The sequence below is a fragment of the Cyprinodon variegatus genome, unplaced genomic scaffold (genome assembly GCF_000732505.1).
Source record: "Cyprinodon variegatus isolate N-32 unplaced genomic scaffold, C_variegatus-1.0 Scaffold1586, whole genome shotgun sequence".
Lineage (NCBI taxonomy): Eukaryota > Metazoa > Chordata > Actinopteri > Cyprinodontiformes > Cyprinodontidae > Cyprinodon > Cyprinodon variegatus.
Window position 1 is genome coordinate 15,788 of NW_015152039.1, and position 14,833 is coordinate 30,620.

At 41.5% G+C, this 14,833-nt stretch overlaps 1 protein-coding gene across 1 annotated transcript; it reads left to right on the forward strand.

Annotated features, from left to right (window-relative positions):
* Positions 1–619: 619 nt before the first annotated feature.
* Positions 620–13,569, forward strand: mnt (MAX network transcriptional repressor). Its single transcript, XM_015403868.1, has 6 exons — positions 620–872; positions 4,404–5,022; positions 5,395–5,436; positions 5,527–5,638; positions 11,254–11,446; positions 11,528–13,569. Exons 1-6 carry the CDS (start codon positions 800–802, stop codon positions 12,247–12,249), a joined length of 1,761 nt encoding a protein of 586 aa, XP_015259354.1. The 5' UTR covers positions 620–799; the 3' UTR covers positions 12,250–13,569.
* Positions 13,570–14,833: the final 1,264 nt, after the last annotated feature.

Sequence of the window (14,833 nt, forward strand, 5' to 3'; positions counted from 1 at the left end):
TATGTAATTTTGACTAGTCAGAATGTCAATTTAAAGCTGAATAATTCAAAATATCTTAAATTCATTTAGAGATATCTTAAAAGGATTTTTTACTAGTCGAATTTACCATTCAATATATCTTTAAATTTGTTTTGTCTACTTATTTGCTTTTAAGATATCTATAATTTAGTTTTCATTAGTCAAAACTGCATATCTCCTATCCTAAAATACTTTTAAGATATCTTGAATTATGGTGGCATTTGAGATATATTTACTTTAAAGAATTATAACTAGTCAAAACTAAAATCGCGATATCTTGAAATGACTTGTCGTATTTTAATGGTAGATATCTATAATGTGTATTTCAAATAGTCAGTAATTAATTCTGGATATCTTAAATTGACGTCTCCATACAAGTTAACGGTAAATCTGACGTCGGTTCGACAAGTCAAACTATAATTACAGATATCTTAAATCGCTAAAACATCTAGTCACAATTTGAGATAGCATGAATGTAAAGGCGGTACAACCGAATTTATGTTAAACTAGCTTGCCATACCGCTGCGTGATTCACACCGTATTTGTTCGTACTACTTTGGGCGCCATCTTGTTTGTAACTCCCCTTCGTAAATGACTGAGTTCCTGCAGAGGAGGAGGAGGAGGATCCGATTACTTCATTTTTTCAGTTTGTTTTCCTCCCCCAGCGTCAGTCTGGGAACCTCTTCCCGCACTGTGGTACACAGCCGAGTTCGCAGTGGTGCTTTTTCTTTAATATAATTCCCAGGCACTATTTTTATTTTTTATTTGCCATTACACAGAAATGAGCATCGAAACGCTACTAGAAGCTGCCAAGTTTTTGGAATTACAAGCCCAGCAACAACAGAAAGCACGTGGTAAGTTTGTTTTTTTATCCGTAATAAGAAGTCGGATCTATTTCCCGATGCATCTTTCTTACACTTATTGATCGATAGGCAACAAAAAGGTCGATATTTGAATCTTTATCATTTCCCGACAGCTCAAGAAGCCATTCCTGCGGTTTCTAATCTTAACCGTAATACCAGAAGTGGGTAATCTGCGAAATGTCAACTAGCACTTTTACTTTCGTATTTGTGTTTGCCTGCAGACGCCTTCAATTGTAGCTGGTTTATTTGATCCGTGAGGGGTAAATTTAATTTTACCTTTTACCGCAGTGAGCATCAGTGTTGGTGCATCGAAACCTGCTGCGCACTTATTACTGTAAAGTTCTCAGATGATTTCTGCTTTTACCTCAAGAGTTGTAAGGGTTACGTGCTCGTACCGTAAAAAGAACAGTTAAATAAAACATTTTAATTTATAATTCAACAGCCAGAACGTAGAGGTGGGAGGGTGTTAAGGGCGGTGGCGCTGGGAATAACCAGGCTCCTTTTTTCTACTATGACCTGACAGCGACCAGAAGGGATCAGATGTCTGCTTTACGTTCATCTGTCCTCTTCAGTCAGGCTGCGCTTAAACATTTACACTTTGATCCTATTGGCATCGCCGCATATTTTTTATTTATTTAGGATCGGTTTTATTTTAAAAAGTAAAGCAAGAAACAAACTCTCGTTCCTCTCAGACTTTATATCTCTGTCCGTGACGCGCTATCAACAAACCACGCCCTCTACGTATTAAAGGCATGCAGATTCCGCCCTTTTTACCACGTGCTTGCTGGGCAACCCCTCCCAAAGATTGTTTATATAAAGATGAGTCACCTCTCTATGAAAAGAACTTCTTCCTGCTAAGAAACACGAGGCGGGAGCTGAAAACAGAGCTTAATAGTGAGGATTAAACTTGCTGTAGATTAAATATTTTGTTTAATGTGAAAAGAATATTTATAAATTTTTTATTTAAAAAGAAAAAGAAGCTTTTGGTACAATATTTCCTTTAGAGATTTGTTGTACCGGTAGTAATTTTATAATGGCTGGGGTAGATTGTCAAAGGTGTTTTACAGTGGATAATTTGATTTAATTTGGGTTGTTAGCTGCTTAAAATTTTTTATTATTTTTTTTATATAATTTGTTTGATATTTGGATGCAGAACTTGATAGCAATTATTCATAGAATATAATTAAACTTTATTGTCATTACATTGTCACAAGTACAGAGCAATGAAATGATCTCTCTGTATTTAACCCATCCCCCTGGGAAGCAGCATTGGATTAAGGGTCTTGCTCAGGGACCCAGAGAGGCAGTCTGTGGACTTGAACTCAGAACCTCCGAGAGCTAAGCTGTTCCGACGTTGGGGTCCATCATCACAATAAATACATCATTACATACATCAGTATTTTAAAAAATATATACAAGTATACACTAAAATATAGTTGAAGTGAAGATTAAGACAACAATAAATGATAAATTATTATTATTTATTTTTTTTCCAAGAAAAAGTTCTAAAAAAGAATTTCAGAATGACTTTAAAACATCTGACTGACATCGTGGGCCCTTTTATGCAACTGCAGGCGGCCTGTTCCACTGATCAGCAGCTCCATATAACAAGGCACAGGTTTGCGCTGCTGGAACAATTATGTGGTCAGTTGCTTGTTGCCTTTTAGAGTAATTGTAACTGCCTTTCATTAACAGATTATTTTAGAATACCAGGGCTTCTGCTTCATCTTAAAAAAAAAAAAAAAAAAAGAGAAACTTTTCAAAATAATCTTTTCTCAACTGATAACTAAGAGGGAGTTTAATGCGTACAGTTATGCTGGTTCATGATTTACAGCAAAGGGCTAGTTGCGTGGCTTCGTTTTGCAATATTAGAAGCTTACTTATATATTTCTTTGGAGCACAACACCAAATGGCTAAACACTTATTAATAGTATTTTTTTTGTGTGTGTGCAATGTAACTTTAATATGGTGAGTAATGTATTTTGGTGTTCTATGAAAAGCTCTTTCATCAGAACATTAATACCCATATAATCGAACTATAGTGTAATATTATTTATGAAAATGTTCATTAATCCAGGGGAGTTAATGAAAATTTTAATATTTTAAGTGATATGCATTGATCCCACAGAATATCAGTAATGTGTTTGGCTGAAAAAACACAGTGGTTGTCTTTGAAGTCAACCCTTGGTGCTTATTTTGGTGGCGGAGATGCTGAAGCTTACAGGGAAAGTGAGAGGATTTTGTATAGAAAGTTTTCATAAATTGGGTGTCATAATATTCTCACACACTTAACTTACACTGTGCATTCTCAGTTATGCAGCGAAATAGAGACAATATGTGTTAATTTGAGATGGGAGTACCTGAAGAGAACCAAATCATGCATATGTATTTAAAGCCTAATCTTTGCTGGATTTGGTGTTTTTTGAAGCTTTTAGGGGAAGGAAAAGGATCAGAGTGAGACCTCGTGATTCTCTCCTCTCAACTCCTCCTGCTTTGCTGCACTGGGGGTGCGGACTCCTCCTCCTCCTCTCTGCTGCTGTAGAGCAGGTCACTGTGTGTGTAGGAAAGTAGGCCAGTGTCTCTATGTGCTGCAGTTATATAATGCCTATAGAAAACTCTGTTTTTTTTATTTTAAGTGTCTCACTTGTTTTGTGGTTTTTGCCATGTATGTTCTGACTACGATAATGCCAGGTACCACATCTTACAGAAGTGGGCCTGTGTGGTTTGCAGAACATCCTGTTCTTTTAGTATTTTTCCTACTTTGAGGACAATTATTGAGGCATGGCAGGTAAACGGTTCAACAGGTGAGGGAGGATCAATCAGTGGTTTACCACAGACATTTAAATCTGCCCAATTCTTTCTGAATTATATCAGTCATATTCAAAAGTTACAGAAGAAATAAAGTAGATATATGTTCTGAAATAAAAATGATGAGCAACCCTCTGTTTTTAAAACTCTTTTTGTGTTAATAAACATGCACCTTGTGTCACGTTTGTTATCTATCACCGTGTCAATTGTATCACGTAAATGGAAGAAGAAAAAGCAATATCAGCTTCAAGAATCAGCCCAAAAATATCGGCAGCATGTATCGGCGATGGGATGTTTTGATGCCAAAATAATCAGCATCAGCCATAAAAACGATAATTCAAGGACCAGATCATTAATTTTTACCTTTGACCTCTTATTGGTCATTGCAAATTGAATTCTGATTGCTTTCATCCGTCAGGGAAGCGCTGGGATCAATTTGTTTTTCAGCATAGGAACTTCTGACCGGAAATACATTCAGGAAAATAGGATACAGGCTTATAGATGCATCACTGCTGAACTACTGATGTGTCAGACTGCTCATCAAACGATGTTTTAGGCCTAAAGGGTCAAATTTAAAAGCTACTTTAAAGAAAAAATTAAGCAAAAGTGTACTAAAGGTCTATTTAAGGTGAAACATGGTGAAGTTGAATTACCTGCTCCATGGTAATGAGGGGGCTGTTAGATTCGCTAAGCGGCTCCTTTTCTGTTCCGCAGAGGATGAACTGAAGGAGAAGCTGCTTCTGCAGCAGAAGACGGAGCATATCTACCCTGATGTGAACTATAACTCCACAGTCTGTATTAGCAATGTCCCCAAAGCTAAGGAACATCACACGCCGTGCCCCCCGCCACCCATACCGCCATCCCTGCCCCACCCTTCCACACCCGTCACCGTCTTCCCCATGCCGGTCGTCACCCCCAACCCCGCAGGGTCGCCGGCTCTAGCTGTCACCACCCGCTCCCCTCCAGCCGCTCAGTCCCTGGCCTTCCTTAAGAGAGACCCTCAGGAGCAGAGCTCTGCTGTAACCAGGTGCTCCCCACCTCCCAAAGCTGACCACCCGACCCCCACAGTGACGGTCAACCCCAGGCAGCCCATCCAGAACCACCTTAGCCCCCCTCAGCTCCCCGACCAAAGCAACACCAAAGTGCAGCAGCACACGCTGCAGCAGGTGGTTCAGTGCTATGCAGGTTCAATCATCTCAGCCCCTCAGCACCAAGCTTTACTCCCCCACCCCAGCCCTCTGCTTCAGCCCACCCCCCCTCAGAACGGCTCCATGGGCCGGACGAGTCCTCCTGACGACAGCCGTCAGCTGGACAGCAAGAAGAGGCCAGGAGGGTACGTCTGCACCTCAATCTACACTGGAAAAACGATCTAGAAATTAGTAAAAATGTCTTCATTTAAGAGTATTTACCCTTAATTTGAGTTGGTAAATGAGATAGTTGCCAATGGAATGGGTATTTTTACTCTTAAAATAAGACAATTAGATAAAATGTTTTCTTATTTTAAGTATAAATTGTCTTGTTCCATTGGCAAAATGTCTCTTTTACCTCCTCAATTCAACAAATTCACTTATTTTAATAAAAAAATGACTTTTTTTCCAGCGTAAACCTTATGCTAGAACTCTAATTCACTTTTATAGTGAATATGATCAAATATAATGACTGAACAGTATTTGATTGGACCTGAGGGTTTTTGCTTTTCTTGTAGGGCTGGAACAAGAGAAGTGCATAACAAGCTGGAGAAAAACAGGTGAGGTTTCCCAGTTCTCTACCTGAAATTTGAAGGTATCAAACCTCATTCAAAGTTTTAATCAGCCGCTGTTTGCATTGTGTCCTTCAGACGAGCACACCTGAAGGAGTGCTTTGAAACGCTGAAGAAGAACATCCCCAACATCGACGAGAAGAAAACCTCCAACCTCAGCGTGTTGAGAAGCGCGCTGAGATACATTCAGGTGAGCGCTTTGTTCTGCCGCCAGTGGATCTTACTGAGATTTCTTTAGAGCGGGTTTGTCCGTCCTCAGTGTAGTTTCCATTCTGAAGACAGCGTCATTCAGAGGAGGGAGTGGCAGGACAGGAAACCTGCTTCTCGACTGTGAAAGTGTGATTGGATCAAATACGGCACAATAGGAGTACAAGTAAACAAGTGGAAAATCCTCTGCACAAAGCTTTTAAATCTGTATTTAAAGCTCGATTTAAACATCCCTTGGATTTGACTTGGTAGGTGTTCAGTTTAATTTAGTACCATGATAATTGTTCGCTCAGCTCACCATGTGTGACTTAGTGTGGGCGTTCTGGTTAGAAACTGCTGGTGCAAAGGTCCACAGCTGGCCCAGTTTAATAAGGTGAGGATCAGGTTTTTAAAAACATACAGATGTTGCATTTCTTCCTTTCAAACGATCATTAAATGCAGAATCTGAAGTGATGCCAGAACAGAATTCTAATCTGGTTGGGATTCAGCTTGGTTCTATCAACACCGGTTTGATTTATTCTTAGGAAATCTAACAGGAGAAATATTTGGTTAGCATTGAAATGTCTGTGTGTAGTCTTTTGGTTTGAATATTTTTTAAGGGGAAAAGATAAAAACGACTCATTAGGTCATTATAAAGTGTTTAATGTTTTCTATAAGTGATTAGCCGAGTACGTGTGATAGCTACTAACAGTGTTTATTTTTGAGAATGTAAATCCATACTTTAGATCTACTATGCTGGGTTGAATAATGAACTGCAGCCCTTTAAAGAAAATACAGCTACTTTTAAACTGTCTTACATTTGTGTCATTTTATTGAAATCGCTTCAATAGCCAACTTTGAGTCTTCTTCTCTCAGTGAAAACTTCCTTACTCTAGAGCGTTGTCTCACAGGACTAGGAGCTCCGTCTCCATGGATCTCTAAAAAACTGATATGAAGGCAGCAGCAGTAATTAGGAAGCTGATTCATTTGCTGGTTTTTAAACATTAATTTGGTAACTCTCACATCGACCAGTGAGGGGTTTATCTGGGCTCCTCATTTTTTCAGGGGAGCAGATTTATGATTTTTGAAGGCGGTTGTTTTGGCTCCGCTATGATCTGGAGAAGCAGCAGTCTGGTTCATCCTCTCAGGGGGAAAGTGGGACAGCGTGGGTTCACCGCTCATCACTCCGCCTCCCTCTGTCATTTAGCATCCCGCTGTGTCCGTCTTGATAAACTGGCACACTGACATCTCCAGCTTCTGCTTCTCATAATGACTTGGTTGACAGAACCCCCCCTTTAAGGCACAAAGAGGAAAAGAAAACTCCTATTACTGCTTCCTCCATTATGTAGTTGTGCAGAACCTACTTCTTATATTGTAGGTCACACAGAAATCTAGCCGTATTTGAACTCTTGCATTGCTTTTTCCCCACAAGAGGATTTTTTTTTGTCCAGTGGCAGGGCGGGTGGTGGAGTGACGCACACACACACACACACACACACTGACTTTGGTTTAAAAGGAAAACAAGATAAAGCAGAGGCGTGGGTACACGTGTCCACCTCACCCCGCCCCTGTTCCTACCATCCTGGGCCGACAGCAGGAGGTGGAGCAGCTTCACTAAAACACAGCTCAGGGGAAAAAAAGAAAAAAAAAAGCCATGTGTAAGAGGCTTTAGTCTCATTTCAAATGCAGTGTACCCAGAGTGTTTATGTCACAACAAACCAGCCAGACTGGATAGTTACCAACTCTTTCAACATCCTGACTTCCTCATGGCATCTTATCCTTGTGACTCAACTAAGATGAAAACCGACTCTTTGTCTTCTTTCATGCATAGATGCCAGTTTGTTCTTCGTTTGAATATGACGGCGCTCTAAAGAGTCAGTGAGTTGCTTCATAAAATAGAAATAAAAGAACAAATCGGTGAGACTGGAATGTAAGCCGACTCATTAGAGCTCCTCCTCTTGGCTCCCCCTCCCTTCCTCTACCCGGCCCCTCTGAGCTTTTAAGTCCACATGAGCAGCAAGCACATGGCTACCCGAGGCAGCGAGACGTCACCAACCCCCCCCCTCCCTCCGCCCAGTGCAGCTACAGACGGGACTCGCTGGAACACGGGGCTTAGCTGCCAGCAGCAGGGAGGGAGCGTGGAGTGGTAAACACAAAGCTCAGCTTACTCTGCTGGAGCTTCTCTCTCCTTCCTGAACCAACTTGTTCCTCCACTGCCTGCCTCTGAATGCCAGTAAACTCCTGAATGTTTCACTTGATTTTTTTCTTTTGTAATAATGTCCCACGATTCATCATTTTTTTTATTTTTATTTTTTTATGTTCTCCTTTAGGAAGCTTCTGTTTTTAAGAACAATCAAACAGTTAATGTAATGAAGCTTAAATTGTTTTCAGTGAATAAATAAGAAAAAAAATATATTTTTAATGACACATGTGGTGTGATAATTATATAGTTGATTAAAATTGATTTAAGGCACAAAATAGAAAAATATCTATTTGATAAGCAGGACAAAAGTAAATATTGAAATCCAACAAACCAAATTAAAGAACTCTTAAAGTAAAACTGAAACCAAATTATTTGGCGGCATGAGAACAAACATGCAACCACAGTTATTTAACACCTGGACCTCAGATAAGTTTGCTCTAAGTGGGCCAGTTATGAGGTGGTAAATGTTTGTACACAAAGAAATCATTTAGAAAGTCGATATTTCTCCCCCTCAGACAAGCCTTTAATTGTGAGGGGCAGGAACCACGTGAAGTTCCTGTTTTCTGCTAGAGGGCCCAGGAAAACAATGCTTTATGGTAACCAGGGCGTCACAAGACCTCTGCAGAAGCTGGGCCAGTGGGCCAGGCCAAGCAGCATGTCTGCAACGTGGCGTTTGGTGCTGCTGGCCCTTTAAGAGGAACCAGCCGTGCTGCAGCAGTGAGTCAGTGAGTACAGCTTGTGTTGCTCCCTTTCAACTCCCTCCCTCTGTCTCTGTGGCCATGTGCTCGGCACTCGCATTGCTTGTGACGAAGCTTTGCTGGTGTTTACCTTGCACGTACACACACTCAAACACACACAGTTTAGCCTATCTGTGTGCTGATCTAGACGTCCGCACGTAGAGCTCAGGTGAGGCTCTGTCTGTGGGAGGAGGAGTGCACCCATGTGCAAAGAATGAAAATGTTCTTGGCACCTTGTGTCCTACCAACCTGCTGACATGATTAACATGCTGAAAAAGGCGTGTTTGATCCATCGGCTGCAGACTTAGCCAGGTTCACCTGCTTAATCTCAGGATCACTGTTATTATGGAGATGCTAGAACATTGCTGCCTCCACCAACAGGTTTGCTTCTGGAGCTCTGTCCCATTCTCTCTTCATGAGTCACACCATCCTCTATCATGGCTGCTTTGCGAAAAAGCAAAGCGTTCCAGGTGTTTTATTTCTTTATTTTTTCTTTTTCTGCAAAACTGAAGTTTAAAAGTACCGATTTAGATCTTCGGGCGACATCAGAGACGCCCTCATAAGCGTCCAAGGTTGGAGGGGAAACCTTGGGAAGGTTTTGGTTGTTTCCCTGAAAAAACAAAGATGGAGGCATTCCAGTGACGTCAACACGAATCTGCTGGTTCTCCGAGAGGTCCCTTCTGTGCGCAGACGTCTCTGACTCCATGATACAGAAATCATGCTGTCAGTCAGTCAGACGCTGATGTTCTGCTGACCCTTTGCACAGTGCTGTGCTGAGCTTATTCTCATCACATTTACATGTCTCAATATCTGAATGTTTAAAGATATTTGATTTGAATATCTCGGAGTGTTAAAAGGTGATCATTTTATAAAGACGTGTTGAAGCACCGGGTATTGAAAGTCCAATAAAGGAAATGGTCCTTTGTGGGATGAAGCGGAAGGTCCCAGTCTTCAGAGCTATATCTGATATAAATGAGTTTATTTTCCTCCCGTTCTTGCTGACATTCTGCTGCATTAAATGATGTTGATCAATCCAGCTGTAAAGCTTTGAAGTTCTTCTACTAGCTGGTGGAGCTTTTTTGTTTCTGCCAAGAGCAAGTTTTTTTTTTTTCCCCTTTTATTAATCTTTTCTCTGATACTCCAGAGGTAGAAATGCTTATGTCTGAACTCATGAGTCTGCAGCAGACCTAAATGTTTCACAGCAAATTCATTTTATTTGTGAAATTAAACATAGAATGTGGTTAAACCAACTAATTTCTTGCTTTAACAAGGAAGGAGGGTTCTTCTTAATGAGGGAAAAGCTGTTTGGATAAATCTTTTTCCATAATAATTTACATTATTTCTTTAAAATATCAGATATTTATTATTATTTTTATCTGATTATTAAAGTAGTTGCACAATGTAAAATATTTAAAATCCAAATCTAGATAAGTCTTTTTTTCTTAAAATAAGTGCATTTGTTCTTGGATTGAGGAGAAAAAGGATAAATTTTGCCAATGGAACGAGACAATTTACATTTAAAATAAGAAAACATAATTGCATTGTCTTTTTCCAAGTGCATATTATCTAATTATCTTATTTTAAGAGTAAAAATACCCACTCCATTGGCAAATCATCTCATTCGCCTACTCAAATTAAGGATATATACATTTAATTTAAGAAATTTTTACTTATTTGAAGATAATTTTTCCAGTTTATTGTGAGAATCTTAATGATTTTCCCAGTCCTTCCTGGTTCCATTAACATCTGATTTTATTCAAAGTCGATTTAAATTAAATCTACAGAGAACTTAAAAACTAGATCAGAAACTCTGTCAGCGACACCCTCATTATAGAGCAGCAAAGGCGCTGAGCGTTTGGCCCGCTCAGTTCTAATCCTGGATAAGGACTAGAGAGAGAGACAGGTGCCGCCCCACACTAGGCCCGCCTTTTGTCCCCCTTTGCTATTTGCGTACATGTGAAGCGTGCCCCGCTGGGATCTGTGCACAGAGGCGGCCTGCATGCTTCCGTCGGCACGAACAGGAAGTCCACCGCTGGAGAAATTGGCTTTATGGGCCTGAGTCATCAGGTTTCAGTGTGTCACTTCCCGTAGCCTCTGCTCCCTTCACCAGAAGCCTGATAAATATCAACTCCAGGTTTTTACTTAAAGGTCATTTAACCGCTTTGGAAAAAGTGATTTCCTTGATGTTTTTAGGTTTTCCTGAATTTCCCCTCAATGTTTGGTCTGATTTTTATGAGTTGTACTCTCCGTGCCTCATACAGGGAAGTCCAGCTCAGTCAGCTGGTAAAGGCAAATTGGGTCAGAGCGTTACTGCCACATAGGGCCTCCTACCTTCCATACTCGTCTCCTCCCTCCCTCATGCTGCAGCTCTGTCATTTTATCTCCTGCACACAAGTTTGTTTTAATGATTTCAGGCCCACTAATGATTTGAAATGATCAGCTGTAAAATCTGTGAAGCTTTCGATGGATCACAGAGCCGGTTAGAGGAGGCAATAAGCAGCTGAATCTCAAACTAGGCACAAACGTAGTGGATATTAGAATATAGAGGCAGAGCTGGGTTTTCACATCAAACCAGATGTGGAGTTTATTAACTTTTAGTCTTTTTTTACAATCGTTTCCAAAACCAGCAGCCTTCATCAACCTGAGCCCTGCACATAAGCAGACTCTCCTTGTTTCCAGACGTTGAAACGCAAAGAGAAAGAGTACGAGCACGACATGGAGCGGCTGGCCAGAGAGAAGATCGCCACCCAGCAGCGCCTGGCAGAGCTGAAGAACGACCTGAGCCAGTGGATGGATGTGGTGGAGATCGACCGGGTCCTCAGGCAGACGGTGCAGCCAGAGGAGGACCAGGCTTCAACCTCCACTGCTTCAGGTAGGCTCACCTGGACCTGTGGGGCAGTTTGGCGGAATTTAAGGAAAAGCTGCCTTTAATAATGAGTGTTTGGTGTTGCAGAGGGGGAGGACATTATGGACGACCTGGAGGAAGCAGGTGCAACGAGAGCGTTGCCCGCCGTACCAGCTGCACCCCACAGCATGAAACCTGAGCTGCTGAAGATTGTGACGCCAGCCACCAGCGCTTCCATCATCACCCAGCACATCTCGCCCCTGAACAGAGCCCCCCCACATCAGCCGCTACCAGTGAATCCTCCACAGCCGCATACCAAGCCTGTAGCTCCACCCATACTCCCAGCTCCTACGTCCAGTGCTCCCAGTCCACCATCCATCCCTGCCCAGACTACGGTCATCGCCCACGCCTCAGTGTCCCACCCCTCAGTTATTCAGGCAGTAAACCATGTCCTCCATGGGGGGTGTCCCAAACAGGTGACCCACCTTGCTCCCTGCACCACCACCAGCTCGGTGCAGTTAGCCCCCAGTCCCCAGCCCATCGGTCACATCACCGTACACCCAGTAGCTCACCTTGGCCAACACATCCCCGCCTTCTACCCGCAGACGGTGGCGGTCACGCAGCCCACCGTGGTGGGCCACATCACCCACGCTCACATCAGCGGCACCTCCCCCACCCAGGTGACTGCCACCACCATCGTTAGTAAGCAGACGGCAGTAAGCACCCAGATGATGGCACACCACCCGCAGCTGATGGGTCAGACTGTGCTGAACCCCGTCACCATGGTGACGATGCCCTCCTTCCCCATAAGCACTCTGAAGCTGGCCTGAGCGGCGTGGACGAAGTAAAGATGGGAAAATGTCCAGGCTGCAGAGAGAGAGGAAGAGAGCGGGACGAGCTGCTGCAGAACCGCAGCAGGAAGGAGTTCACCTCTCCTGGTTTCAGGCTGCTTGGGCTCAGAGCGCTGAAGCAAGGTGGGGGGGCACATAGCGAGGCAGTAGATGTTTTCACAGCATGGTGGGATCAGACAGGAAGCTGGAAGCTCTGCCTCTGCTCAGCGTTGGCCCAGAGAGCAGCAGCAGCACTTAGCTCCTCCCCCTCCAACAGCGGCACGTGCTGACAGGCTGCAGCTAAATCATGGACCGAACTACACCCACTGCACCAGCGCTGACTGTGCATACGGCTACAGCGCCCCCTCCTGTCCGTTTAGCACACAACATAGAGCCGCTCTGATGATTATACCAATCAGAGTAAAATAATGTGTAGTTATGGTTTCGACAATCATGTTTTTTTTTTTTCTGTTACAGTTATGTTTTCATTTCTGCTTTTAATATATTTTAGCCAAATGGATTCAGCTGGAAAAAGTAAAATACCCCACAGATCCAGCATCTAAATGTTTAAGATAACCAGAGATGTTAGTTAACAGAAACACTAAACATGGCGTCTCATCCGCCCATGTTGGCGCGCTGATATTACTCTAACATGGGTATAAACCTGAGCAGTAGATGGGAATGAACCATCCTTTATCTAAGCCTGCACTGTGAACATTTCTACCGTCTCAGAGAGCAGCATCTATGAGGCTCAATGCAGCACTTAGAGCAGCGACACTCCAGCTCTCTGAAGTGAACCTGAATGTACCGATCTGTGAGCGGAGTCCAGATCACATCACTAAAGCGGATGTAGACTGAAACTTATACTGTTGCTTATTTGTCCTGATGAATAACTTATATTTAATGTAAATTTTCTTTTTTTCCACTGGGACCATGTAAAACATCTGTATATACAAGGAGGTGATGACCACACAAACCTCCTGATGTTAGTACCACATTTGGCCACTTAGAAAAAAAAAATCTCACTAATGTTTTTGTATTTTGATATCACAACAGGGACATTTTTGTTTAATTTCTGAGGCAAAAGATCATTTTATTACTATATGCAAATGATTTTTAGCAGATCATGTTCTTGTGTCACAAACAAAGACAGAAAAGGTTCACAGGGATAAATATACTTGAAGAAGCAACAGTATACTTGTCTGTTTTTTTCCCTATGGAGAAAATTCAAGGTGTATATAGTTTGTAAATGTCGGACTGCGTATAAATCTATTATGTAAAAATGCTCTGAAGAATGGCAGATATAAAATTTATAAAATAAATTCTATTATGTTTACAAATGTTTGCGGTTTTTTTGTTTAATTATGTGCAAATTCTTTCTTTAAAAAGCACTTTAGACAACATTTTGGGTTTTAGAATGACTTAAATTATTTTCATAACCTAAATGTCAGAATAAGAGCATATCTTATTTCTTCATATTCAGAAGTTTACATAGACTGAGGTCACTATGCCTTTAAACTATTTGTGTACGCTCAGATGATGTCACATCTCTGGAAGCGTCTGATTGACAAACCCTCTGCCTCCGTGCAACATAGTGAAAAATTTAAAAGACACCTGCAACTATATAAGGAAAAAAGCCTGGTTCATCACTGGGGTGCAACTTCAAATTGCCAGAAGGGGCAACATTCTAACAATTTTACCAACTATACACCATGGGACTGTCCAGCCATCATTCCACTCAGAAAGGAGACAGGTTTTTGTGTCCCCGAGATGAACATCCTTTGGTCTGAAATGTGCATACAAACCCAAGAAAAAAAGCAAAACTATGTTGGTTTGTTAACAGGATCAGTTGAAAAATTCATGAATGGATTTTATGGACATTTTTTAACCAGAGGTTTTGTCTCATGCTAAGGAAAAATTCAGCTAAATTTGGTAATGATCCAGATTAGTTTGAGATGCAAGTCACAATTTGCTGCTTGCAAAGGTCTGTGCTCTAAGAGTTATTTGCTAGTTATATTTGGAGTAAAAAAGGGGAACATCATCCTAACTGTGAAACACAGGGATGGGACCATCATGGAGTGGGGTTGGTTTGCTGCACTTCACAAAATAGAGGACCTCAGGTGGAAATTCTGAAGCAACATCTCAAGTTGTTTGGGTGTAAACAGATCTTCCAAATGGACAATGTCCCAAAGCTGACAGAGAAACTGGTTACAGAGTGACTGTGATGAAAAAGTCAATGTTTTGGAGATTTGTTTAAAGGTAGAGCTAAAAAAAAGGAGGGGGTGTGTGAGCAAGGCTGCAGCCAACTTGGCTCAGTTACACCAGTTCATTCAGGAGAAAGTGGCCAAAGGCAGGGATACCACATATTTACATGCATGAAAGTACACCTTCAATAAAATAATAAGATCTAAAGAAGGATCCAATTACTACGGCATTTAGAAAATGAAAATAAATGTGTTAATCCTAACAGACCCTTGGTCTGAGCGTCATTTCATTTTTGACAGTGAGCAAAAAAAGTTTTGTGTTTACATATATATATATATATATATATATATATATATATATATATATATATATATATATA